Below are 27300 nucleotides of genomic sequence, written 5' to 3'. Positions count from 1 at the left end.
TAAATTATCCTGTAAGTTACCAACTTTGGGCCAGATTAAAACTCAAATATTTGTTTTCGGATTGCACTTAGAAGTAAGTCCTCTCTATATAATCCTGATTGGAAAGCCATGTTTAACACTAATTAATTAATCAATATTTATCCGATTTTTTTATTTTACTATTTTTACTATTCAGTATTATATACACTTCATTTCCAAAATCAAAATCTCGAAAATGTATATTGTACGAGTGCAGACTCGCAAATAAATGATTATTAATCATATATATTGGTCTCTCTTCGAAATTCTATTTAATCGAATCCGACAAGAACACAGACAGAAATATCGAGAACAGGTGACAAAAAAGAGAGAAAAAAACGTTGTACCCTGCGGGGATTCGAAGTAAGTTCGAAGGGTTCTTTTTCAGCCGAACGCCTTAGACCACTCGGCTATGGTAGCAACTTGTGATTGTGCCAAAGGCTTCGAGTAGTAGTTCTTATTACAGAATAACATTTTCTATTGCCTAAAATTTAAACCTAATTTACTTTAATATAATATATTTATTAGTTTGTTTCATGAACGTTTTCGTTACTTTGATGAATGATGTATGCTGTTGATATAGATTCTATTACACGTTCTTTCGTAAATATTATAGAAAGTATCAGGGTTATTTATGATCTTTTATGGAAATTGACTGGCGCATGCGCAGTACACAGACAGTTCAATTGGAAGGCGAGGAATGAAACGCTTACACACTGTTAGAATATTTCCCTCGCAAGCAGTAGTTCCCAACCGAGGGACGGCGGGACGCACTTCCTCCTCCTGGGGTGGCGTGAAGGGTTTACGAAGTCCCTTCGTTGTCTTATATTTCTTGAATGATTATACACAATATCCAGTCACATCTTCTACACATTTGGAAGTGATAAATCGTAGTATAAATAAACCGTCGTTCACACACAGTGATTGTTGCTTTTCCAAGATTATAAACTGAAACACTTTTTATTTCAATAGAATATAAAAGTTTCAATGGGAGGGGTTACAACCCCCTCAACCCCCTTGGTCTTCGATATGTCACCGCCTAAACTGTAACTTTCAAGTAAGAATCGAAAAATGGAGACATGTGACCTACTAAATATACTTTTAGTTCATTATACACTTTCATAAATAAAATATCCACAATTACAATGACAGTAAATGCTAAGTAATTTTTGTAAATCTTTGTACTTTCATTTTCCCTCTTTCTTCTCAACTGAGCTTGAAAAATGTAATAATGGGAGGTTAAGAACTTCAAATATTACGTATATTTTAACGTATTACGAAATTATATTTAATAGAATCCGGTAGGATCACAAACAGAAACGTCAAGAAGAGGAAAACCAAATTGTACTGTAGTGGGATTCGAGCTACTCTTGAATGGTGCCTCAGAATCTCTAGCCGAATGCCTTAGTCCACTCGGCTAATGTGACAAGTTGAAAATATAGTAAGCGTGTTTCATGTTCAATCTTTTGTTACAGTATGAAATTTATTTTGTATTCTCTGAAGTTTAAGCCTATTTTGGCCTGATGTAATAGTCTGTTGAAATTGTTTTATGTTTACGGTATTCTTTACTTTGACGAATGATGTTGTTAATATAGGTTCTATTACGTATTCGTTCATAAATATTACAGCAATTGTCAGGATTATTTATGATCTTTCATGAAAATTGACTGGTGCATGCGCAGTAGAAACAGAAAGATCCACTTTACCGACATTTGTCATACACGCCAGAACGCAAATTTCTAACAGGTTCTAAAAATGCCTCGCTCTAAAGGTTGTGGAGAACTGTCTGTTGCTCTGAGAGGAGAAATCATAGGCCGAGCAAAAATGGGACAAACTGTGCCTCAGATTGCTAGAGATCTGGGATGTGACAAGAAAACGGTCAAGAAATGGGTTCAGCGACATAAAGAAGGTGGTGAATGGTTCAGGTCTCGGTTAAGAAGTGGAAGGCCAAAAGTGACAACTGCAGCTCAAGATCAAGCTTTAGTTACAGAAGTAATCAACAGACCTCTATGCCACACGTCAATCCTCTTGGACAAAGCCAGAGAATATAATTGTTCTCACGAAACAATAAGAAGAAGATTATTGGGGGCTGGTCTACACTGTTCAAGACAAGCTAGGAAGACTCTCCTGACTGAAACTCACAAGGCCAGACGAATGGAATGGGCACAGAATAACATAACCCAACCTCAGTCATATTGGGACTTAGTCATCTGGACCGACGAGAAGGTTTTCAAGTCTAACCAACAAGGCAGAGTTATATTGTATAGACCGCGCGGAACCAGGTATGCTGAACAAAATATTATCAGAACTTCTTGTTCAGGACGAATATCAGCACACTTTTGGGGATACATGACGACTGCTGGTCCTGGAGATTTAGTTGCGGTGCCTGAGAGAATGAACAGCAGTGTTTACATTAATATCCTCGAAAATACGTTGTTACCGTCCTTAAAAAGAAACTTCCCCGAACAGGAAGAATATATATTTATGCATGACAACAGTGCTGTTCACACTTCCCGGCAAACACGAGAGTGGCTAAGTGAACATCCAGAGTTAATTTGTATTGAGTAGCCCTCTCTATCCCCAGATTTGAACCCAATTGAACATCTGTGGGCCTACATGGTGCAAGAATGGGAAGAGAGACGTGAAGACAGAGACCAAACGTTTCTTCAAAATCATGTTATGGAACTGTGGCAACATTTTCGTGACACACCGTCGTATTGCTCGAGACTTGTATCTAGTATCCCCTCCAGACTTCAAGAAGTTACTGACTCTGGAGGTGACTACACGAAGTACTAGTGTGTTATTTTTTGTGTAAACATTTATTTAAGTTTCACTTATTTATTATATTTTTTCAAGAGCAATACTTTCGTTCTACATTCTTTTCCTTTGCTTGTTTACTTATTAGTTCGTTAAAACGTAAAGGAAGAGTAGTATATCTTCAAAAAGTATTTGTGAATTTACTTTGAACGTTTCTAAGAATACATTTACTTTTTTTTCTTACTCTATATCATGCCCAATATTACTTTCATTTCAGTTAATTAATAACTTTATTTCACATCTCAGATAAAAGTATTATTGTCTTTTTAACGATATTTTTCCTTTTGATTATGTAATTTCTTGTTTCATTGAATTATCTCAATTCTAATGAATAAATCACATTTTGTTTATTGTCCCTACCTTAGCTAAGTTCGAATTCGAAAACAATTTGGTGTAATATACGTTCTTTATTCTTCATATTGTGCAGTGATGACAATATTAATTATTTTTCATGAGTCCAGTTGATTAGTGAGAACTTGGACAAACATTAACCTGGTGATTCTTTACGCAATGACAAGCGTAAAATACATTTTAGCTGTTCTTTATACTTCATAGCGATGAAACATTCTAACAGTGTGTTAGCGTTTCCTTCCTCGCCTTCCAATTGAACTGTCTGTGTACTGCGCATGCGCCAGTCAATTTCCATAAAAGATCATAAAAGATCATAAATAACCCTGATACTTTCTATAATATTTACGAAAGAACGTGTAATAGAATCTATATCAACAACATACATCATTCATCAACGTAACGAAAACGTGTTCATGTAACAAATTAATAGATATATTATATCAAAGTAAATTAGGTTTAAATTTTAGGCAATAGAAAATGTTATTCTGTAATAAGAACTACTACTCGAAGCCTTTGCTACAATCACTAGTTGCTACCATAGCCGAGTGGTCTAAGGCGTTCGGCTTGTGAAGCACCATTTGAACTTGCTTCGAGTCCCCGCAGGGTACAACGTTTTTCTCTCTCTCTTTTTTCACCCGTTCTCGATGTTTCTGTCTGTGTTCTTGTCGGATTCGATTAAATAGAATTTCGAATAGAGACCAATATATATGATTAATAATCATGTATTTGCAAGTCTGCACTCGTACAATATACATTTTCGAGATTTTGATTTTGGAAATGAAGTGTATATAATACTGAATAGTAAAAATAGTAAAATAAAAAATCGTATAAATATTGATTAATTAATTAGTGTTAAACATTAATTAATTATTTAATATTTATACGATTTTTTTATTTTACTACTTTTACTATTCAGTATTATATACACTTCATTTCCAAAATCAAAATCTCGAAAATGTATATTGTACGAGTGCAGACTTGCAAATAAATGATGGCTTTCCAATCAGGATTATATAGAGAGGATTTACTTCTAAGTGCAATCCGAAAACAAATATTTGAGTTTTAATCTGGCCCAAAGTTGGTAACTTACAGGATAATTTATACATGATTGGTATTGTAATTTTTATGCTTTTATTATAATCCTCTATAAGTTATGATTTTACCAATTCTAAATGTAGAACGAGAAACAAGTGTAATATTATATTTGTTACGAAAAGCTTTTAAGCAATGATGCTTTCAGGACGTGATCTGAGGGAGAATTTGAGACCCCTCTCGAGCTAAGAAATTTCCCCCTTCAGGACCATATATTCGATCGTGCTCAATGTGGACTACCAATGTTTGCCCTCCACCCGCATATTGAAATTCCCCCCGAGGATAATTTTCTGAAGTCACCACTGTTTATAAATAGTTTTTCGTTACAAATCAGAGGATAATGGAGTAGTGAGTATACTTCATTTTTTTTTAGCTATGGATTTAAGATTCGCAATTCATATAATGTTCCGTTCTAATCGAATTTGAAACAAAAGAAGTTTTCAATGAGTTACTCAAAGAAATATTTTCAGCCTCCGGATGAAAATAGGAAGACACTTAAAAAAGGAACAACTTGCTACAGGGTTTGAACTCACAAACATGTGATTGATAGTGTATCGACCCAAACCACTCGACCGTTTTGTATGCCTTTTACACATCTTCTTTTTCCTTTTGTGAAAGCAGTTTACTGTTCCATACTCGCTTTTGTTTATTCCGATATGACTATGAGTTCTCAGTAAATATTTGGACGTTACAGCTCTTGCAATATATAAAAGTGTTTTTAGAATAAATCACAATCGATATTATGTCCTAATAACATACGTAAAACAGGTTGAATTCGTGAAATGATTGAGGTTGGACTGAGCGTAAATGTTTTCATAGTTAGGAGCCTCGATATGCAAACCCGCTTAACGTGGGGATATAATTTTGTGAAATTTGGTACAGTACAAGCGATCCTGGGACGGGGAAGCCGTGTTTCTTTTTTGCTTTCGATCACTTTTGGCTTCTGCAGGTTTGATTTTTGCTAATATAGCAGCCCTGTTTATTGACCTTGTAGATCAAGATAGAGTAAGTTCTCATTGTGGTCAATTATTATGGTCAAGATATATATATATATATATCTATATTCTCTTTTGAATTGTTTTCTTGTATTTTTATTAGTACAATTCAGAATTTTAATATATATATAGGGTGTATCAAAACTACACCGACAACGTTTGGGAGGTGATTCGTGACACCAAGATAAGACGAAAAGTATAGACTAACCTGGGTGCACAAATGCTTCCTTTCGGAGTTATAGACTGCCGAAAATATGGAAATATGAACTTTAAAGGTCGTAGTCGGGTCAAGACTTCACTTAAGAACTAGTATGTGTCTATCCAAATAACCATGTCTCAGAATCCTGCGGTACTTCCGCAGCAATTTTTATAGGTAGTTTGTGAGTACTTAAAATTATATGCCCATAGCAAAGTGCTTTTATAAAAATTGTTGCGTGAGTAACAGGATTCTGAAACTTGTATTTTTTGGATAGCGCACATATTAGTTCCTAAGTGAAGTCTTGACCCGATCACGGTAGGTTCCATAGTTGTGGACTATGGACCTCTAAAGTTATGTTTTTCGTGTTTTCGGAAGTCCATAGCTCCGAAAGGAAACATTTTTCGTCTTATTTTGGTGTCAGGAATCACCTCCCAAACGTTGTCTTGAAACACCGTATATATATGGCATACACACACACACACACACACACATATATATATATATATATATATATATATATATATATATATATATATATATATATATATATATATATATGCCATTTAACATCTGATGAAGATAACATTACGCTATTGAAGCTGTTAAGACTTATTTTTTTAATTTTACTCTGGTCAGAAAAATATTAGTTATCTGAAATTGTATTATTATTGATGTTTTCGCTTGTATGTGTAAGCTGCCTCCAGAATGTAAACTGTCATGTTTATGTAACTGCCTAGTTTTGCTGAACGTTCCTGAGACTTGTTCTCTCGGATTTTTTTTTATTTGTCAGTAAATTCGTTCTGCAGTTGGTTGATATGGTTCCTTATTATTGGATTTACAGATTTCTGTGCTTCACCATCAGAGATACTTCCATTTCAGCAATTCAACTGGGATACATTACTCTCCTAACGTTGGGATGTAAACCTCTTGGATGCTAAGTTCTGTACCGGTAACTACAAAATGTAAAAATTTCAGAAGAGAACTTTGAAGTTCAACAGCTCCTGCAAAATTCATATTTCTTTTATGATTGCAACCAAAAACATAATTATGAAGTTAATATACTAATGCTAATAATGAATAACATTCTTTTGATATGAATAACATAAGATGTTAGAATTTCAACTTTGGAGTTATACTATCTAGCATTCAAGCGGTCCATGTATTTCTGTTATGTTTCATTGTTGTTTGAAAGCTCATCCGTGGCTTTGTCGTGGGAGACCCGGGTTCGATTCCCGGTGGGAGGTCATGTGGTTTGGATTCCACGTTAATCAGTAGGTCCACGTCTCATATAGCCTCGCTGCTGAACGGGACGTTAAACTCAAAATCAACTCAACTCTTTGTTGTTTGAGATTCCCTGGTCTACACATGTATTGTCCCATACACAATTTTAGATGATTCTATAGTATTTTCATATGAGAAATCCAGCTTTGCTAACAAACGTTTGCTATCATGCATAGTTTTATAGGTGTAAGAATTTGTAAGTATTATTTGAAATTTGTATTATTTTTTTTTTTCAAATATAGATTTTGGGTACTTGTTGTTTATTGAACACTACATATTATTCCAGTCTACAGTGTCGAACGCTTTTTCAATGTCAATCAAAGCTATAAAGAATCTATAAAATCTATAAATAGAAATAAATTCATCATTGTTGCTCGTGCTTCTGAACCCAAATTGTTCCTCAAATAAATTATACTCTAATTTTCTTTGATAGATAACCTGAAAATGGTACTTTTGGTGTATGTAAAACAAACGTATCGTCCTGCAGTCTTCTTATTGTTGTGTTTATTACAGAATAAATAGAGTAAATGGATCTTCCACGAAACGTGATTTAATTATTTAAATGTTGTCAATTTAATGGAAACCATATGTGAGAGTGCAACTTTCCAAATTAATTTGTCGTTGGACCACTTTTCGCCCTTAGAACTACTCTGACACGATGTGAAATCAAATCATAGGTCATAAATAGGAGCAACTGGAATATTACACCATTTCACATGCAATGCATCACTCAGCTTAGTTGCAGAGGATTGAGGTGGAAATCTGAGCTGATTTCATATCTCCAAACACAGACTACAGATGTCCCATTACGTTCAAATCCGGGACTTGGGTGAACCAGGGGACTTGTTAAATTTCATCACGATATTCCTCAAATCATGCCCCGACAGTTTCAACTGTGTGAATAGGCGCATTGCCTGAAAAAGGACTACAGATGTCCCATTACCGATGTCCCAAGTCCCAAGTCCGAAGGTTGAATGAACCAGGGGATATGTTCAATTTCACCACGATGTTCCTCAAATCACGTCCTGGCAGTTTCAACTGTGTGAATAGGCGCATTGCCTGAAAACAACATCTGGCCATAAGATGCGTATGGTATCCTGAAGTAGCAACATAATCACGAACAGTGACGCAACCGGCAAGCGTTAGCACAGGACTCATTGAAAATCAGAACAATGCGACCCACTGCATCTCAGAGCCACTGTCATTCACGGCTGAACGGAGGCACTGTGGATCGTACATTTCTTAGGTCATATGCCACGGATAATTCATTCCACGATATTAAACGTTCCCAGTCTTCACGGGTCAATATTGCATATTCCAGACATTACTAGTATTGTAGTATAACGTTGTGGTCCCCTATCAGCGGTTTTCCTCGTGTGACACGACCCTGTATCTCCATGTCATGAAACTAGCAGCTGATTGTGATTATCGAGACAGGCTATGGGAGGTGCTGCTTGAGTTCCTCTGTCACTTGCAGCGCAGTCGCACGACGGTAATGACATGAGTAACAATTTATTGTCACGCTCGGTGGGATCTGTCACTGAGGATTTTCCTTTGACCACTGTTCTTCTTCACCAATGTAGTTTTGCAATGAATTTTGTAGATTGTCATCATCTTGCATGTTGTCCCTAGTGACACACCCAACACACTTGTCACTTCCGTCACCCGAACAGCCTAGCCGTGCGGTCATCCCTGACCGCTACCAACCCAGACATCTGACGTATTTTGAATCCAGGTGTTCCCATTAAATTGACTAAGATTTGTATTTAGTATTACTGAAACAAGTAACTATAACACAGTAATTTGCCTTCTTAAAATAATCCAGGGGAGAGATGGTCAACCTGGGACTCCTGGATTACCAGGACCAAAAGGAGATGAAGGTCCGAAAGGAAACAGAGGATATAGAGGACCAGTAGGACGGACTGGTTTACCAGGAGAGAGCATTAAGGTAGGCTATAACTTTGCAAATAACATTTACTACTGTCGTATCGAAAATTGGAGTTACTTATTAGTTCTAGCCTGAATTTTCTCTGCATTTTCCTGGCTTTCTAGCTACGGTAGTGCTATATTTTTCTGTATTTTGCAAACAAGTCTTTCCTTATACATTGGATTACTGGTTTCCATTGTGTCACCTTTCACGGCTTCGTAGCTAGTTTTATTTATTTATTTATTTTTTTTTTTTTTTAGAAAGACCAACTTGCGGCTATGGTAAAGTTTAAAGAAGTCATTAGTATTTTAGTAATTTTTGTATATGAATAAAAGGGTAAAAGGATATTGGATAAAAGGGATGTTGGAAGCGGAGATGTAAGTGATTTTCTTCATTATTTTACAGGGTTGCGAAAAAATAAAATCAATAAAAGTCAGTAGACAGTGTATCTCTCGATTTGTTTTATTATTTTACACGGCTATTGTGGTTTTTGGAGGAGAATGGGTACACGGGAAAAGTGATCACACAAGGTAATTCGGTTCGATGCTGGAAGATTTATGTATAAAGTATTGAAAGTTTGTAACGAAGGAAAACCACAATAGTCTACATTATAGACTATTAAGAACCTGACATACTAAAAATAATACAAAATTTACCATTTTTCTTTTGTTTGTTTTTCCTAAGTGAAAGGAGATAATGAAATACAACTTACCACAATTTAGATAATGTTATTCTTCAACAGAAAATATGAAGCTGAAGAATTTTCAGTGCTACCATCCATAAAAATTACAGTGTTGCCTGAATAACATCTACCCCAAAATCTAGGTTAAGGCAGCGACTAGAGCAACGAACTCAACTGCATTTGATTACGTATCATGGCTTGGAATCATCTGAACTACTTTTTAAACAATAGTTGTATTTAATTTGTAAAGACAAAATAGTTTTAACATACAGTTATTAAAATTAAATAACAACGTTATTTAATTTTTGATAATTGATACTAGTTACGGTCAATTTAAATCGCCTTACCTCTTCTGTCAAATTACATACACTACTAGATTTTACGAGTATATATCGCGAAGAAGTCGATATTCTATTTGCTCAAGAAGTGGCAGTACCTGACTTTCTTGACATTGCTCATGTGGTACATTCATTTCACTTGTCCCTGAAAATGGTCTAGGAACTGCTGTCTCTATCGCAGTGATATCGACTACCAAGAAGTTTTCTAAACGACTACTGAAAGTATCACCTCAGGAACAGTGCAAAATACACCTGTGTACAGCCTATGCTCCTCCAGGTTCGAATCTACAGGGGACGAAATATCCTCTTTACTGCTAAGCTTGCTTAAGCGTTTAAGCGTTATATAATGGTTCCTCTTCTTGTATACTAGGAGGAGATTTTAACGCGGATGTGTTAATAGCTCAACACTAGTAAATATCACCCAACATTTTTCCTTCCCGGTCAGCCTATCCAATTTAATTGCTACTTATGATCTTGTAGACATGTGGCGACACTTATTTCCTAATACTTCTGACAATACGTTTTGTACAGGGACGAGCTCCTTCAGATCGAATAACTTCTATATCAGTCGTACTCTTATACATCAGTTTCAACACAGGCTATGATTCCAATCTTTCAGTAGTCATTATTCTGTACTCATGACAATGAACCTTCTATCCCAGGAATTCCAAGTAGTCGATTGTGGTAGTTTAATATCTTTATTTTACATAAACCCGAGTATGGAGCTCTGATACATGCATAATGGGAAACCCTTCTTCATATGCAACGACGATACAATGATTATCTCATGCAATTTTGGGAAAATCATGTTAAGCCAACTCTATACTCTACGACCGAATAATATTATCGAACTAGGAACGCCAACCATCACTTGCAATATCAGTACTATACTAGTATATTGAGGGATTATATGATAGAACAACATTGAGATATCAAGTATAACATTGAATCAATAGATCAAGGCTCTTTTATTAACGATGCATAGATGACGTATGTGTAGGGCTTTATGCTTCGTAGCAAAACATCAATATGATAACATTGAACAGGTAGTATCTTTGAAATACGGACAGACAAAAATTACTTTCTACAATTAAGAATGAATATAACTCTCTGTGTGAGGGTGTAAAAGTCATGACATGTGTTTCACTATTATAAACAATTACACGCTTCAACTACTACTCATTGTGCTGACGTTTCTATCCTAGAGTATCTGTTTTAACGGACTATAGTAGAGAGAATGTGTTATCGGGTCTGTTCTTCTTGTCAAACAGTCCATACGCCTAGGCAAACTGGGAAAATCTACAGGAATTGATTCTCTACCATTAGAATTTTATGTTTCTTTACCATTAGAATTTTATGTTACATTTAATAATATTTTACCTCACTTCATAATCGATCTCTGTAATGAATACTGCACACATCTTGTTCTAGGGCTCTCTCTCAGAACAGGCATTTCTGTTTTAGTCTCCTAAGATTCATCAGCATCTCGTGTTCCCAATTTTCGACCCAATCAGAATCAAATCATATCTTGAGAAGCTGTTAAGTCCTTACCAATAAGATCGGAGACACAACTGTATTTACAATGTCTTATTAAATCTAAGAGATTTTAATTCCTTTCGTGGATCTTCCAATCGTACTTCAATAGTAATTTTATCCGCAGATTATTCTAAAGCTTCTAACAACATTAATTATTCTTATCTCTTTCAAGTTTTAATTAAATATAGATTTGGTGACTTTATTTCCCTTATCAAAGGAGTATATTCGAACCGAATTACAAGATTAAAGCTAAGTGGTGGTTTTAGTCCTCCCATCTCCATTCATAATGATTCTACAAGGGAAAACTATGTTTAGTATTTTATTCAGTTTATTCTCAGCACCACTCGTATATGTAGTACACTGCCCATTCCCTGACCTTTCTGTGTATAACAACAGTCTAGCTGTGCAATAGTATATAGATGATATACATTACCTATTACTTAATTAAACAGATCTGAAAGTATACGGCATCTGATAGCTCTGTTTCAAAACGCCTCTAGTATACAACTTAATAAAGCAAAAACAAAAATAGTATGTATACGTCTTTCTATAGTAGTACGTTTGATACTGTTCCATTTGTCAAAATACTTGGTATTGTATGGTTCCCTACTTTACAACAAACCACCAGGAAATAATATGAAGTCACAGCTTCTAAAGTCCGAAGTCCTTTAATATCATATAAATCACTTTTAAGTAGAAATATGTTTCTTAAAAATACTGTATTCATCTTATTATGGCATACTGTCCAGGTACTTCCTTTACTAAAGCATATTTATAAATCTTGAAACAGCCAGGTGTTGTTTTTCCTACGACATAATATAACATTACATGTGACTCAAATCCAACTGCATTTACCTGTAACAGAAGGAGAAGTGGAGTTAATGAATATTAGAATGCCATCACCTACTCTTCTCGTGAATCGAATTGCAGGATGGCGTGTTCATACAACGATTCTATCATTGCTACAGTTTTCAACGTCTGTTCTCAATATCCTGATCTTGTGCTTTCAATTCCTATTTTTCCTTGGGGATTGAATTCCCTCTCCTTTGTGGTGACGTTACCCTTGATATGCTGTATGCAATAGGAGCTCAACAAGATAAAAATTATGTCAGTTAGGGAACTTTACTGGCAATTCCTGCGCACGTGTTTTAACCAACAAACAAAAAAGAAATACGGCATTTTATTGTTATGCATATATGAAACACTCCAAAGGTTATTCAATTTAGCAATCATATCTACTAATATGTCATAATTGTAATCAGATAGACACTCTTGAACATAGATTCCATAGCTGTCTACACATACCATCCATTAGGAAGAGTTTTAGTGCTATACTTAGTAGACTGCTTTCTTTCACGCAATATTTTAAATGCAAATAATGTACTCTTATTTTCAGATTTTCATTACTTTGTTGGCTGTACACACAATGCTGTAATCTGGTTTACTGTACATTTTTATTCTTCTAACAGCACGACCATTGTCTGTTCAAATGTATGAAATGAGTTTAACATGGTAAGCTAACGAAAACGCTTCTCCTGCTGTAAACTAAAGTATTTTGCACCTATTTAACAGTAATACTCTCATATCTAATAGTAATGTTAAAAAATAAACTAAAGATGTGGTCTTGATTCCTGCATTTTAATTTCATTAAGGCTATGAATTATGCCTATATTTTTGTAAATTCTTTATATTTGAATGAAAATAAAGCTATTTGAGAAATATAGCTGTGCATGTTTAATTCTTTCTGTTGGGATTCAAAACTTCTGAATCTGGTTCGAATCCTAGTATGTGTTTTTATTTATTTTTCTTTTAAAAACTTTTCCACTGTTCCAGGCACGTAGCCAGGATTTCGTGAAGAGGGTGGGGGGTCCGTGACATGAAATACTGTGGTCATCACACCAGCGTCTTGATCATTCTATATTATTTTACTGGAACATATATTGGTTCGTTTAACCAGGATTTCATAAAAGGGTAGGGGGGGGGGAAGCGTGACATGAAATACTGAAAGTCCAGGAGCTCGATCAATCTAAACTACTTTACTATCAACTTATATTGGTTTGTGAAGATATGTTGGTAAGTATATTAATAACGAACTATGAAGAAATCTTGAGTAAAATTTTAAAAAAGTATTGAAAAAGACTAAATAATATTTACGTCCTTCGTCTGTTTATTGAAATATAACAATTTTCCTTTTATTATGACCTCAACTATTATAAAAAATACATATTCCATAACGTCTTCGGTGGGCTCTTCTACTCCAACTGGAAGAGAGACTGCAGAGTTTTGTTTGTTTAATTGCAGGAGGAACTTTGGGCACTTTTCTAGTTGTGTTACCGCCTGCAGGCGGCTTCTGTTTAGGTCTAGTCGTACTCTTATGGTTAGATAAGGATTCTTCGTGCTGTTTTTTGTACGGAGACGATGTCAAAAAAGCGCAAGAACTCAGCTTACGATCTCTATTCGGAGTCTTCCTATTCAGAAATGGTATTTCATTATTTCATATGGTGACACACAAACTTTTGAAGAGATGCTCGGTACGCTGGGATCTTTTGAAGTGGTGCTCGGTACGCTGGGATCCTCTGAAGAGGTGCTTGGTACGCTGAGATCCTCTGAAGAGGTACTTAGTACGCTGGGACCCTGTAATAAAAATCGTGGAGACAATTATTTGCCTTTTTCCACCTCTTTGCCAGTTTCCACTTTGCTTTACTCCTAAGCCTTACCCCCTATCCCTCACTTAAACCATGAATAAAAAGTATCTAACATATACTTGTATGATTCAAATGTGTGTTATCTTTAATAAATTGTTTACTACTAATAAAACAATGCAATGGACTTTAGGGTGAGGGAAATGTGGAAACGTTTTCACATTTCCCTCATTCACATGTTTCCAAGTTACCCGCACTGTAGTCAAACTGGATTGTACGAGTTAAGTGAAAAACACGTTTGCTTGTGATTGATTGAAAGCCACCAATAACTTCCCAATAACCCCCTTTCACAATACTCTGACATGTATTACACTACATCTATGATACTTTAGACTTAATAATACTACACACTTACCTCCAAAAAATTCACGAAAATGTGTAAACAACAATCGACGCACCACCATTAACTACACTGGTCGACCGCTTCATAGTGACGAATGGGGACGAGGGTGATTGTCTACGGCAATCGCCGCAAGGGTAAAGCTCTCTGCAGTCAACATACGTTGCGTTTCCACATTACCCTCACGTTTCCACGTTTTCACCCTTTCCTCTACGTATTAATATTATTTTCTGTCTCGATCCTCTACTCCAACCAGAAGTGGTAGAATTAAACTTCCGGTGTTAATATTGATAGCTGCAAAGAAAAAATCATAGCAGGAAGCGATTTCTTTTGCAATCAATTAAGCCCCCCCCCCAATATATTAACCATCTCCACTCTAATCTTTATACTAAAACCGGAAGTGAGAAATCTCATAACTACTTCCGATGTCAATATTAATTGAGAAAATATCACAACCATAGAAACTAAATTCTTTCACGTGGTGTACACGTGACGCTGCTGCTTTTCTAGGTTAACAGTAAAACTTCTCAACTTCAATAGAACGTCTTCCCCTTACACTAAGCTATTACTACAACACGCATATGAGAAGAAAATACAACATAAATGTTCCTAATCTTGTTCTCAGTTTAATCAATGTTATTATTAACCGGTTCCTCAGAATTCATGCATATTTCTCTAATATACAGATTATTTTTATTCTTGCTATTCTTCCTAGCAGGCATACCACCGTTAGAAGATGATAAACAAGAATAGATAATAATCTACTTAGCAATGTATTTCTTTTATATGAATCATACGTTGAGCATATAAACACACAAACCGTCTTTTCTAAATGAATAAACTATCGATAACAAACGACATATCTTTTATTACCACAAAAATTTATTTTCTTTGCTCATCCCTAATATATATTCGACCCTCCGACACCTCGAACAACAAATCAAGCATGCTTGTGACCCTGTGTCGTCGGAAGTGTTATTACTTGTCCTCCAGGACTGGAAAAAATGTCTTGCATTATGTGTAGCACACAACGGGGAACACATAGACTTAGAGTATATCTTGTGGTATCTCGCATATAATATTTACTTCACAAAATTTTATTACATATTAAAGTTAGGTGAAAAATAAGTTCAGATTGGTATTTCTGGTGAAATTCTTGCCTAAAATTGTGTTGTATGCTCCTTTGATTTGAATTCAAAATGGTGCATTTCAAGATGACCGCCATGATGCCAAATGGCACCATCTGATGCGCCCTCACCTCAATTATCCACATCCAAAGTTTTGTTATCTTTCCTCAAGCCGTTTCATAAAAAAAAGACTTGCCTCACTCTACATAATTTACAGTTTTAATTACAATTTTATGTTATATCTCATTAACTACGTACACTATGTACTTTCATTTTATTAGTGCTATAATGAAAACCTTCAATATCAGTTTCATATTAATAGTTGGTGTAGTTATGGCGCAGTATAGATTTTGTTAGGTTTGCAAAAGCTAAAAATACTTTCCTCGGAAACTACGCATGAGGATTTACAACACTATCACACAGTTTCCTTGAGGTCAATGAGATGTATTGATTGGAATCTGTGTTTCATCGTTGTTTCACATTTGACTCAAAGGGAATAGAAGAGTTTGGTAAAATGGGTGGGGATTACAATTATTAAACTTCCAGGCTCGCTATGCATAGTGTACTACTATGAGCAAAATAAATGACGCGTCTCTTTATTTTGAAGTTTTTTGAAAATCTCTCCGTTTTCTTTATATGTTCGAAATTTCGGAAGGTTTCCCCAGCAGGACAGGTTAATAACAAACCCGTTTTTAATATTTGTGTTAGATATTAGCTTAAAATAAAGAAATTAGAAGCAAAAAACATTAAATCGACAGAAATCTCGAGAATTACCAACTCTGCTAAAGTGGGAAATTTTCAAGAACGCGAGGGAATTCTGCAGTTCAACACGAAGCAGCGACATCTATGTCATTGAGAGAAGCGTGAATTAGATCTACAAACTAAACTTTTAACGAATATTTCTAGTATGTCTTATTATATGCATTATCAGCGAATTCCAAATATATGAATCTATGCTAAGTATTAACGTATAGATAGTGCAAATAGTGGAAATTACCTATGGAAAAAGACGAACTGTTAGCCCAATCGTAATGAAAAATCGTCTTTACTGTAGAACAGGTTCAGCTTACGTAACAAAGCAAATAGCTCAGTTAGATAAAGCAACGAGTTTGTATACCGAAGGTAGACGGTTCGAATCCCGTGGAAGTACTGTTGTCATTTTTATCACTAAGGTTATTTTATTTATTTTTTATTTGGGAAAGAATCAAAATGTAACATATGTGTAAAACTCATGACGATACCAAAAAAAAAAAAAAACAAAAGTTTGGATATTTTGATAACAGATTTCCCTATTAAATGTTTAATTTTCTCTATAAATATTTGTCTTAAATTGAAATTGTTTTGAATTTACTACATAAGGAAATTTGCCCGAAGGAGGAGAACTCAAGTAATTGATATTCTATGTAAAAGCAACCTATTGTAGAATGATGATGCTTCTTACCTTCAGCACATAATCTTAACGTTAGAGAGTCAGAGAGAGAAAAATCCTGTTTTTCCTCCCCTATGACCACTCATCTTAAAGCTCTATCTATAATGATTCGTGTCACATAATTTCGGCTCTCCAAAGACATTCATATTTATTATTATTATTATTATTATTATTATTATTATTATTATTATTATTATTATTCCTGAATATGAGCCAGAGCCCACTCTGAAAAATTGCATCTGGCGTTCTGAGTGAAAGTTCTATGGGATTATTAGAAAAATATATTCCCGTTTCCACGCTGATGGTAGAATTTCTTAAACAGTTATTGAATTACGTTCGAAAGGTAGGCGTAAATAGCGCCCCCGCAACAATGTGGCGTGGGGACCGCACAAGCTGCAAGGCCAAAAAATATACAGAAAGTACGCCGGGGCGGAGCAGGCCAAATTTTCACACGGGCAAAGTGACTTTTTGGCGCCCTTCCCCTAGTAGTAGCCTATATTTTACATTTTATCATAGTGTTTTTAATAGTTTAAACCAGGAGCGTCATTTCAGATTTTGCTTTGGGGGGGGGCAAGACCTCTTGATATAAGTAAAATTTCGCGTTTTTCACTGATTTACTACTATTCTAATGATAAAATCTATATACATCTCAAACTCAGGGGGGGCAAATGCCCCTCCCTGCCCTCCCTAAATGACGCCCCTGTTTTAAACCCATTTTCAAAAAGAAATCCATTACCTAGGAAAACTTCACAAAGAATACGGACCGCTATAAACAATACCAACTCCACCCCCTCTGGTCTAGTGGCTAGCACGCCTGCCCTCTGTGGTACCGGGTCCAATTCCCGGTGGATTACTGTTGAACGATAAAAGTGGTTCGGATTCCACTATAATTAGTATCCACATCTCCCTTGCCCATTAAGGCATAACCGTGGAACGCTAAACTCAAGCAAACAAACAAACAATACTTAATTCCCGGCACTCTTTATTCTACATGCCATCTCTCAATTTTTCGATACAGCCCCCTTAGTACTATGAAACTCTCTTCTTCCATAGTGAAATGTAAAAAGATCATATAATTGCCACTACTTTACAAGAATATAAACCAAAAACGTCAGTAGAAAGCACATTGTAAAATTTACTTTTTGAGGCTCGTTTTGGTGCCCCTCTTTCTCTGGCACCCCGGGCAGTCGCCCGGCCCTTAGTCCGCCCTTGAAAGTACGGACCCATAACTAAGGACTGCGGAGGAGAGGTTAACCTTCATGTTATGCCACTGGTTTGACGTGTTTGAAATGTTCAGTAAGTGATCGGTTAGTGAAATAATTTCGACGGTTACTGATGTTTAAAGTTTAGCTAAGACAAAGCTACCTAACCAAATACATTTGATATCGCGATGTCACAATTTGATTTTTCCTCACATAAAAAAGATAAAAACAATAGTAATAAAAACCCTCACTCGTACTGGGCTCCTAACTAACTAACAACCTAATTCGTACAGACTAGTTGCTCTGACCAACTGAGTTTCGATTTCTTACGTGAGAGAAGTCTGTTATATTAAGAGGCATGCTTTTCATTATCAAAACTGTTCGAAGTAATACGAACATGGCTTAAGAACAGAGACGGAACTGAATTACCACTCGATTGACCTTGAGGGCAAATCACCAAAGCGTAGCTATAAACGTAAGTTCCAGCATGCATTTCTCTGGAGTTGTGTTCAGTATTCCTATCTGCCAGTCATGCTTGTTCGTAGGAGTAATATGTTACAAACCTAACCTTTCGATAGAGCACAATGACAGAGAATCAGAGGAAAGAAACTCTTGCCATTGTGAACGTGGAATACCACACTGTGCAATAAAACTGACGCGTCTCCTTGAAGTGATATTTCATCGAAAATAACTCGTTTTCCTTTATATAGTCTATCCGAAGTTTTTGAGGGTTTCAAAATGAGGAAATGTTACTGACAAACAAGAACGCATTTATGGGTGGGTCTAGGGGGTCCGGACCCCCTCTGAAACCCCAACTTTTCTGTAAATTTAGCCTAATTTTGGGGATTATCTTTTAAAATTTTATTATAATTTATCCTAATATTGAAGTCGGACCCCTCCCGAAATAAATTACTGCATACGTGTCTCTGACAATTTTCAATATATTCGTTAAATAATAAAGTAAAATAACTAAATTAGGAGCAAATAGATTTAACAAGTGCTAACTTTTGTCTACTGCCAATATTGCTAGAAGGGATATTAATAGCAAAAACTGCTAGTCAATGCTAAACCTTGGAACGTCATCCCGAACAACAAGTCTATTATTGAGAACTACATATGAAACATGTTATTAAAACTTATCCAGCTTTTATCTGGCATGAAATTATTATATACACCAAAATTCACTCTCCTAAAATGTGTATCTAAACAATGTACGAAGCAATGAAAATTTTTTATCGAAATATTTGGGCAGGAAACTCTAACAGCCAGCCATTTTATTTAAATCGTAATAAACCCTGTAACCGTACGTTAACGTGGGGACAAAGCTTGGTCCATTGGTAAATTGTTTGAAGAATAAAAACTCAATGTTCGTAGGTTCGAATCTATCCAGTCACCACAACATTTTATTCTTATGTGTGACGATGAAATAAGAAAAAAATGTATAACCGTTAAGACAAAACTTCAACCAAGTTTGAAGAGAACAATACTAAAATAGTAACACAATGACGTCAACCAAAAATTATTTCATGCAGCGTTTGGACGAAATTACAGCTGTTAACAATTGCAGAAATAAAAACAGGCTGATAGCTATAATGCAATCTAGACTTCTGAATGCATTTACTTCCTGAAAACTTCCGTCTCGTCATTGGTATGCCGTTAATCATTGTAAAACCTTTCAATTGGAAGTGAAATGACACAAACTAAAACCGTTTTAAATCAATAAATAATGTCTATGTGTAAAAGTAGGTGTCTTTTATCTGTAGTTCTGAGGTCCTTTTACTTTGAAGTGACAAATGAGAGAAGAAAGTATGGTGTTCGAAAAAAAAATCAAATTTGAGATTTCAACGAATTTATACGTATTATAGCCCCTAACACCGAAAAAGTTATTTTTCGATACATGTCTATCTGTTCGTCCGTCCGTTCGCTACACTTTTCTGTGCACTCGCCTAGAGGCCATACCGTTCAACTTATCTGCACCAAATTTTAGTTTAAGATTTTCATAGTATTTCCTATAGTTTTTTTTATTTCCCTCCTACTCCCAAAACAAGGATAGTTTCCTGTACGATGAAAATAGAAAAAAGATATTTTCTCATAACTGGCTCTAACGATCTTGTTTTCTTTCTTTTTTTATAAATCAATATTTAATTAGCAACCCTATTTTGTGGTATAAGGCATTTATCTGAGAAAAATCTACAAGGGGTAGTTTATACTAAGGGTGTGAGTTTTTTCTCAGTGATTTTCTCAAAATGGACTCAAATGTTTTCGTTCATATTTCATAAATAAAGATTTCATTAATAACTTATCAATATGGCATAACTCGTTTGTCCTAAAAAAATGCGAGGGGTAGTTTATTCTTGGTGGAGTGTTGTCTGGGCGATTTTCTCAAAAACGACTCAAAAGAGTTTATTCATATTTCAAAAATAAATATTTCGTTAATAACCGAACAATATGGTAAAACTCGTTTGTCCTGAAAAAATATGCGAGGGGTAGTTTACTCTTGGGGGTGTTTTTCCTCCACGGTTTTCTCAAAAATGAGTCAAGCAATTTTGTTCGTACTCAGAAATAAATATTTCATTAAAAACCTAGTAATATGGAATAACTCGCTTACCCTGAAAGAATCCTCAAGAGATAGTTTATTCGGGGAGTTATTTTTCCCTCACGATTTTCTCAAAAATTACTCGGACAATTTTATTTATAATTCATAAATAAGTATTTCATTAATAACCCTATATTTTAGTATAAGTCATTTCTATGAAAAACACTTACAACGGATAGTTTATTTTTGGGGTCAAGGTTATTTCCCCGACAATTTTCTCGAACGACAGGCGATTTTGTTCAAATTTCGCAAATAAATATTTCATTAATAACCAAAAGTATATCTTAACTCATTGTTCGAAACAATTCACAAGAGGTAGGTTACTCTTCACGTGTTCTTTTTGAACGACTTTCCCAAAGTGACTCATTTGATTTTTTTCATATTTCATAAACAATGATTGCATTAATTGGTCTATTATATGTCTAATGAAAATGTGCTCAAAGTGTGAGTTAGTTTTGTAGTGTGGATTTTCTTCAATCGAAGTTTTTTATTCGATAATCTGACATTCGATGTATTTGAATAATACGATAATTTTATTCGTATTATCCAAATACACACTTCAGTAACAACTGCGGCCTAACACAGTTAAGAAATTGAATTGAAAAAGTTTAGTGCGGTGGCCCTGTAATTGAATATTTTTTGAGAAACTCCCTAGCTTTTTGTGGTAAACTTAGGCTTTTCTTTTTCGAGCGACAAAAGAGAGAAGAAAATATAGTGATTATGAAAATAATATCAAATTCAGATTTCAACGGATTTACATGTTTCATGGCGTCTACATACCGAAAATGTGACTTTTTGACACCCGTCCTTCCGGTCCGTCCGTTCGGCACACTTTTATATGCACTCGCCTAGAGGCCATACCGTTCAACTTATCTACACCAAATTTTAAACGTAGGGTTTACTTAGTATTCTTACAGGAGCTTTTCCATTTTTTCCTACCACCTAAAATAAGTGTGGTTTACAAACAGCCGAAAATCGAAAAACGCTATTTTCTCAAAAATGGCTTTAACAATTTTGTTTATTTTTCATTAATCAATATTTAATTAACAACCCTATATTGCAGTATCAGATATTTCTCTTAGAAAAATTTACAAGGGGTAGTTTATTCTTGGAGGTGACTTTTTCTCGACGATTTTCTCAGAAAAAGACCCTGGCGAATTTTGTACACACTTCATAAATAAATATTTGACCTTACAACATGGTATAAGTCAATTGACCTGAAAAATATATGAGTAGTAGTTTATTCTTGGACTTGAATTCATTCTCAGTGAGTTTCTCAAACACGACCAGTTGGCAACCCTGTATCTCGACAACGAAGCTGAAATCGAAAACTGCAAGAGGACCATTTGTCTCCTTTTGATGTCACGAATCACCTCCCGAAGTTTGTGGACATATTTTAGGTTCACCCTTAATGAAGCTTCTTTTCGAAAAGTTAACTATTAACTTTAGGCATTGTTAATCTTTTTTTTAAATCACAAATGTTGTTATTAATTTTAAGGCAGAGAACTACTTCTGAGAGAATAGATTTTGAAAGATAATATTAAAACTTAGACTTTTGTTTTCGAGACATTCCAGACAAGACGAGACATTTTACAAGCTATCTCGTATCCAAAACATTTGCCTCGTATTATCTTGGATGTCACAAAGCGCGTCTTGTCTCTTTCTCGAGACATGTCTTATCTCGTGCGCATTCGTTAACACTTGGAAAGGATTATCTTTCTACTCAAAGCATTGTTTTTATAATGGTTGCATATTTATGATAATTGCTGTCCACATAAATTACAGTCCTTTCAGTTGAATTAATTTTTATTATTATTATTATTGAAATTGCAATATCTAGTTTAACGTTGGTCGATTATGCACCTACGCTAAGGGAGAATGATGATGAATGAAATGGTGAAATGAAGAAAGTGGGAGCAAAATGGAAAATCTCAAGAAAACACATACCCATGCACACGGTATTTGTCCACCTCAAATTTCACTTGGCGCGAAGTGGAATCGAGCCACGGACCCCATGCACCAAAGGTGAATGCTCTATTATTATTATTATTAATAATAATAATAATAATAATAATAATAATAATAATAATAATAATTGAAGCGAGCTTAACGAGTTTCAACCGTACGACTCAACCAACGTTTGGGTGCCTGTTCGTCTGCTCCTCTCATAAAAGACATTTCATTTTAATGAAACTAGTAAGTGCCTTCTTTTAGCTCTGCGAAGTAACTATTGCTTGGAATATGAATCTGCAAAACATACGAGGTAAAATTAACCAAATGGTGCAAGTTTCCACTTATATATACAAAACAATTTTGCAATATCAACTACGTGAATCTTGTCCCATAAAGAAGCCGAAACCCCTACACCGAAGAGCCCTCCGAGATTTGATCATTGTCCACACGGACTGAAATTGTCATTTGAAGCCAAGGCTTTAATATGAAGCCAATAATTTCTTTAAAATAGACGGAAAATTCGGAAGTTATAAGCATTTTCATATTTTTGCCTTTTCTTATAAGGGAGCCGTAGCCCCCTATACTGAAGATCCCCCCCCCCGGAGATTTGATCATTGTCCACTCGGACTGAATTTGTCATTTCAAACCAACACTTTAATACGAAGCAAAATATTTCTTTAAAATAGACGAAAAATTCGAAAGTTATAAACATGTTAATAATTTTGCCTTTTCTCATAAGGGGGCCGTATTAGCCTACACTGAAGAGCCCCACGAGATTTGATGATTGACCACTTGGACTGAAATTCTCATTTGAAACCATAACTTTTAATATGAAGCCAAAAATTAAACTTTTACATCAATTTAAACTGACTGGGATCCGGTTCCCCCCACTATTGTTTAGTTTAGTTAAGTGGTAATTTGTGACAGCTTCACATCATCAAAAGAATGTTTCACTTCAACTCCCCTCCCCCAGGAGTTCGTGCTGGATCCACCACTGGAATCAATAGACACTCTTCCTATTCTTTTTGTCACCCTTGTGTGTAGGGGCTCCCTCGTACAAATAAAGAAGCGGTAATATTACAATCAAGGGGCGCTATATATTAGGTATTCTTTTAGTTACCTACCCCTAACCGCACAGGGCCATCTTTCGTAGAATAAAAAATATTACGTGATATTCCAATCATGAAAGGGGAGAGGATGCTGTAAATATATTTCTTATTCATTTTGTCTGTCCTGCTCATCAAAATTACTTTCTGTTGGAAGGGTACTGAAATGAGAGGGGCAAAATAAAAAGTCGTACCCCCTCCTACATGGTTGCTCAAATAAGTACTAAAGAAAGCATTTTAAACTAAGATATTTAAGATTTAAACTAGGAAACTAAGATATCCTTACATTATGTAAGGATGGCATATTCAGGATTATTATTATTATTATTATTATTATTATTATTATTATTATTATTATTATTATTTGAATGTTTTTGGAGCACCGAAATTTTGTGAGACGAACAGTGATATGTAGAGGTTTAAGATGGGTGGTCATAGAGGAGGAAAAACCAGGATTTTTCTCTGTCTGACTCTCTAACGTAAAGATTATGTGTTGAAGGTAAGAAGCATCATCATTCTACAATAGGTTGCTTTTACGTAGAATATCAATTACTTGAGTTCTCCTCCTTCGGTCTACTTACCTTATGTAGTAAATTCAAAACAATTTCAATTCAATACAAATACATTGTAAAACTTTTCCGTAATTAAACATCTAGGGAAAATTAAACATTTAATAGGGACATCTGTTATCAAAATATCCAAACACGTAGATAGAAGAGTATCTAGTGAGAAATATTGTGAAACTTTATAAAATTCTCCAAATTAGAATTAACATTTACTGGGAAACATTCGTTATGCGCCAGCGAGCATATGGTGAGCAGTGAGCACAGGAGAAATAATTACGAAACTGTTTGCAAACAAAATTAGGGACGCTAATGCAAGTGCGACAACGGCATTTTTTTCTTTTTTTGGTGTCGTCATGAGTTTTACACATACGTTACAATTTAATTCTTTCCCACATAAAAAAATAAATAAAATAACCGTAGTGTACAGATAAAAATGACAACGGCACTTCCGTGGGATCGAACCCGCTACCTTTAGCATACAGACTCATTGCTTTAACTAACTGAGCTATTTGTTTTTTTACGTGAATTGAGCCTGTTCCGGTAAAGACGATATTTCATTACGATCGTCATACCAATTCGTCCTTTTCCATAGATAATTTCCACTATTTGCTCTATCTTTATGTTAATACTTAGCATATATTCATATATTTGGAGTTTGCAGATAATGCATATAATAAGACATACTAGAAATATTCGTTAAAAGTTTAGTTTGTAGATTTAATCCACATTTCTCTCAATGACATAGATGTCGCTGCTTCGTGTTGAAATGCAGAATTCCCTCGTGTTCTTGAAAATTTTCCACTTTAGCAGAGTTGGTAATTCTCGAGATTTCTGTCGATTTAATGTTTTTTGCTTCTAATTTCTTTATTTTAAGCTAATATCTAACACAAATATTAAAAACGGGTTTGTTATTAACCTGTCCTGCTGGGAAAACCTTCCGAAATTTCGAACATATAAAGAAAACGGAGATATTTTCAAAAAACTTCAAAATAAAGAGACGCGTCATTTATTTTGCTCATGGTAGTACATAGAAACAACAGATGGCAAGACTTATAACATATGTAACATTAATAGCGCCTAGAGGAAGTGCACTGAGAAAAATCCGTTATCCGGACAACGGTATATTGTACAAATGTACGGAACCCTTATGTTTACTACGGAAATCAGTACAGAGCACACGTTATTCATATGCTACATATCTTTCCAGGTTAGATGTTACAATCATGCCGTTGCAGGATGTATGGCGTTTAATAGTTTTCCACATATTATATGCATATACGTATGTTATATATGCCAGCTATATGTTACATACGTCTATCTGTATGTGAGATCCTGACGCCTATATACAGTTCTTTCGTTTGTACGGAAAGTACTTATTTGGAACACTTGTACAGAAAGTACGTATAAAATATACTTTTTCAGTTATACGTTTGCTGTACGTTAAGTCGAAAAACTACAGGATTTACACATGTAACCTATGTTTTTACGTACGCCACACACGTTTTTTCTCAGTGTGGTCAAACATATCCATCTTATTTTAACAATTGCAACCCCTACTCATTAGTTGAGAATTAGAGACAGATTAGTTCCCTATATTTCCTTCTTCTTGGAAATTAGAAGGAAACGACAGGTATTGTTGATATGAATCTCGTACAGCGGCTCTTCATTTGACTTGGGACTACCTTGCCGCTAGGGACTGAATTTGGATTTAAGGCGTCAGGAGTATCACTATTCATCTCAGCGATCCGAAAACTATGTAGTCAACACTAATATTAGTCGTTTTCGATTACTATTACTTCTAACCTTTTCTCTCTAACTTTTCTGGCTAAGCGGTTAGCGTACGCGCCTTTGGCGTGGGAGACCCGGGTTCGATTCCCGGCGGGAGCTCATGTGGTTCGGATTCCACGTTAATCAGTAGGTCCACGTCTCATATAGCCTCGCTGCTGAAGGGGACGTTAAACTCAAAATCAACTCAACTCTCTCTAACTTTGATTTATAGACATTCTCTCTTCGGCAGAACCTTATCTCCAATACATGATATCTTTGTCAAAAAAAAAAAAAAAAAAAAAAAATCAAGAAGGACTTATTAACGAGTTAATTTAATTAAATATTCCTAACCGAAATGCAAATTCCACGACCTTTGAACTATTATAATAATGTCATGGAACTCCCTATTTAGTGCATTTTAGGTATTAAAAAGCAACATTACAAAACTGTTGTTTACCTACTTTATTTTATATTTTATTTAACTGTTTCTAACAGCGTACATTAGCGAGCAGAGAAATGTAAGTTACAGCAACAAATCCACGGGGCGTCCCTGTGAAGAGGAGAAATCATTCCCGGATATGGAAATACCCCAGGAAGATTACGTTACATTTCCTTAGTATTTTCCGAAGTAAGTCTAATTTTAACTACAAAGGAAGTAAAAATTTTCCCACCTTCTGTGTGACTAAGCATAGAAAGAAGTAAGCATATACTTAGCCATACAAAGAAGTAACTTGTAATTATTCTGAGCAACACTTTAGAATATTTTATGAGTAAGTAGAAAAAAGCATCTTAATCTCTTTGTCAAGCAGCGATGTCAGTCATTTTAATTAGCTAAAACTGTAAGAGAAAATACACGTTTCACAGTAAAAGTTTATCACAGCGTACCCAGTGATCAGATTAAGTGCCAAGTATTTGAACTTGATACATTTACTTATTACATTAAATAATATGTTTTAATAAATAAGAAACTACTTAATTTGAATCAATTCTCTTTCGTTAACGAGTGACCCCACGTAGCGTAGTCGCTAACGTTCTCACCTTCGCCGCGAGCAACCCTAAGTTTGATTATCGATGGGGGCACACGGTCGAAAAAGTGTAAAAAGCTTTTTTAGACCAGGCATTCTGAATGAGGTTTTCCTGGATTTTCCTCATTCACACCAGGTAAATGCCAGGGTGATACCTAACTCATAGGTCCCAGACCATTTCCTTCCTTCTCTAATCCTTTCTTCCTTCCCTTTGCCCGAATAGTGTGGTCACTGAAGGTCATCATCCTTCA

General features: G+C 35.3%; 1 protein-coding gene across 1 annotated transcript in view; it reads left to right on the top strand.

Moving 5' to 3' along the window:
* Positions 1–27300, top strand: part of LOC145690184 (uncharacterized) — a 70608-nt gene that overhangs the window by 20001 nt on the left and 23307 nt on the right. The window contains exon 3 of the mRNA XM_081764819.1: positions 8579–8701. Within this exon, the coding sequence (XP_081620945.1) occupies positions 8579–8701 (123 nt within the window). The remainder of the gene's footprint in view (positions 1–8578; positions 8702–27300) is intronic.

Source organism: Thermobia domestica, chromosome 7 (assembly GCF_964235325.1).
Source record: "Thermobia domestica chromosome 7, izTheDome1.hap1.1, whole genome shotgun sequence".
NCBI lineage: Eukaryota > Metazoa > Arthropoda > Insecta > Zygentoma > Lepismatidae > Thermobia > Thermobia domestica.
The sequence above is the reverse complement of the archived record's forward strand: the minus strand, read 5'-3'. Positions and strand labels throughout refer to the sequence as shown.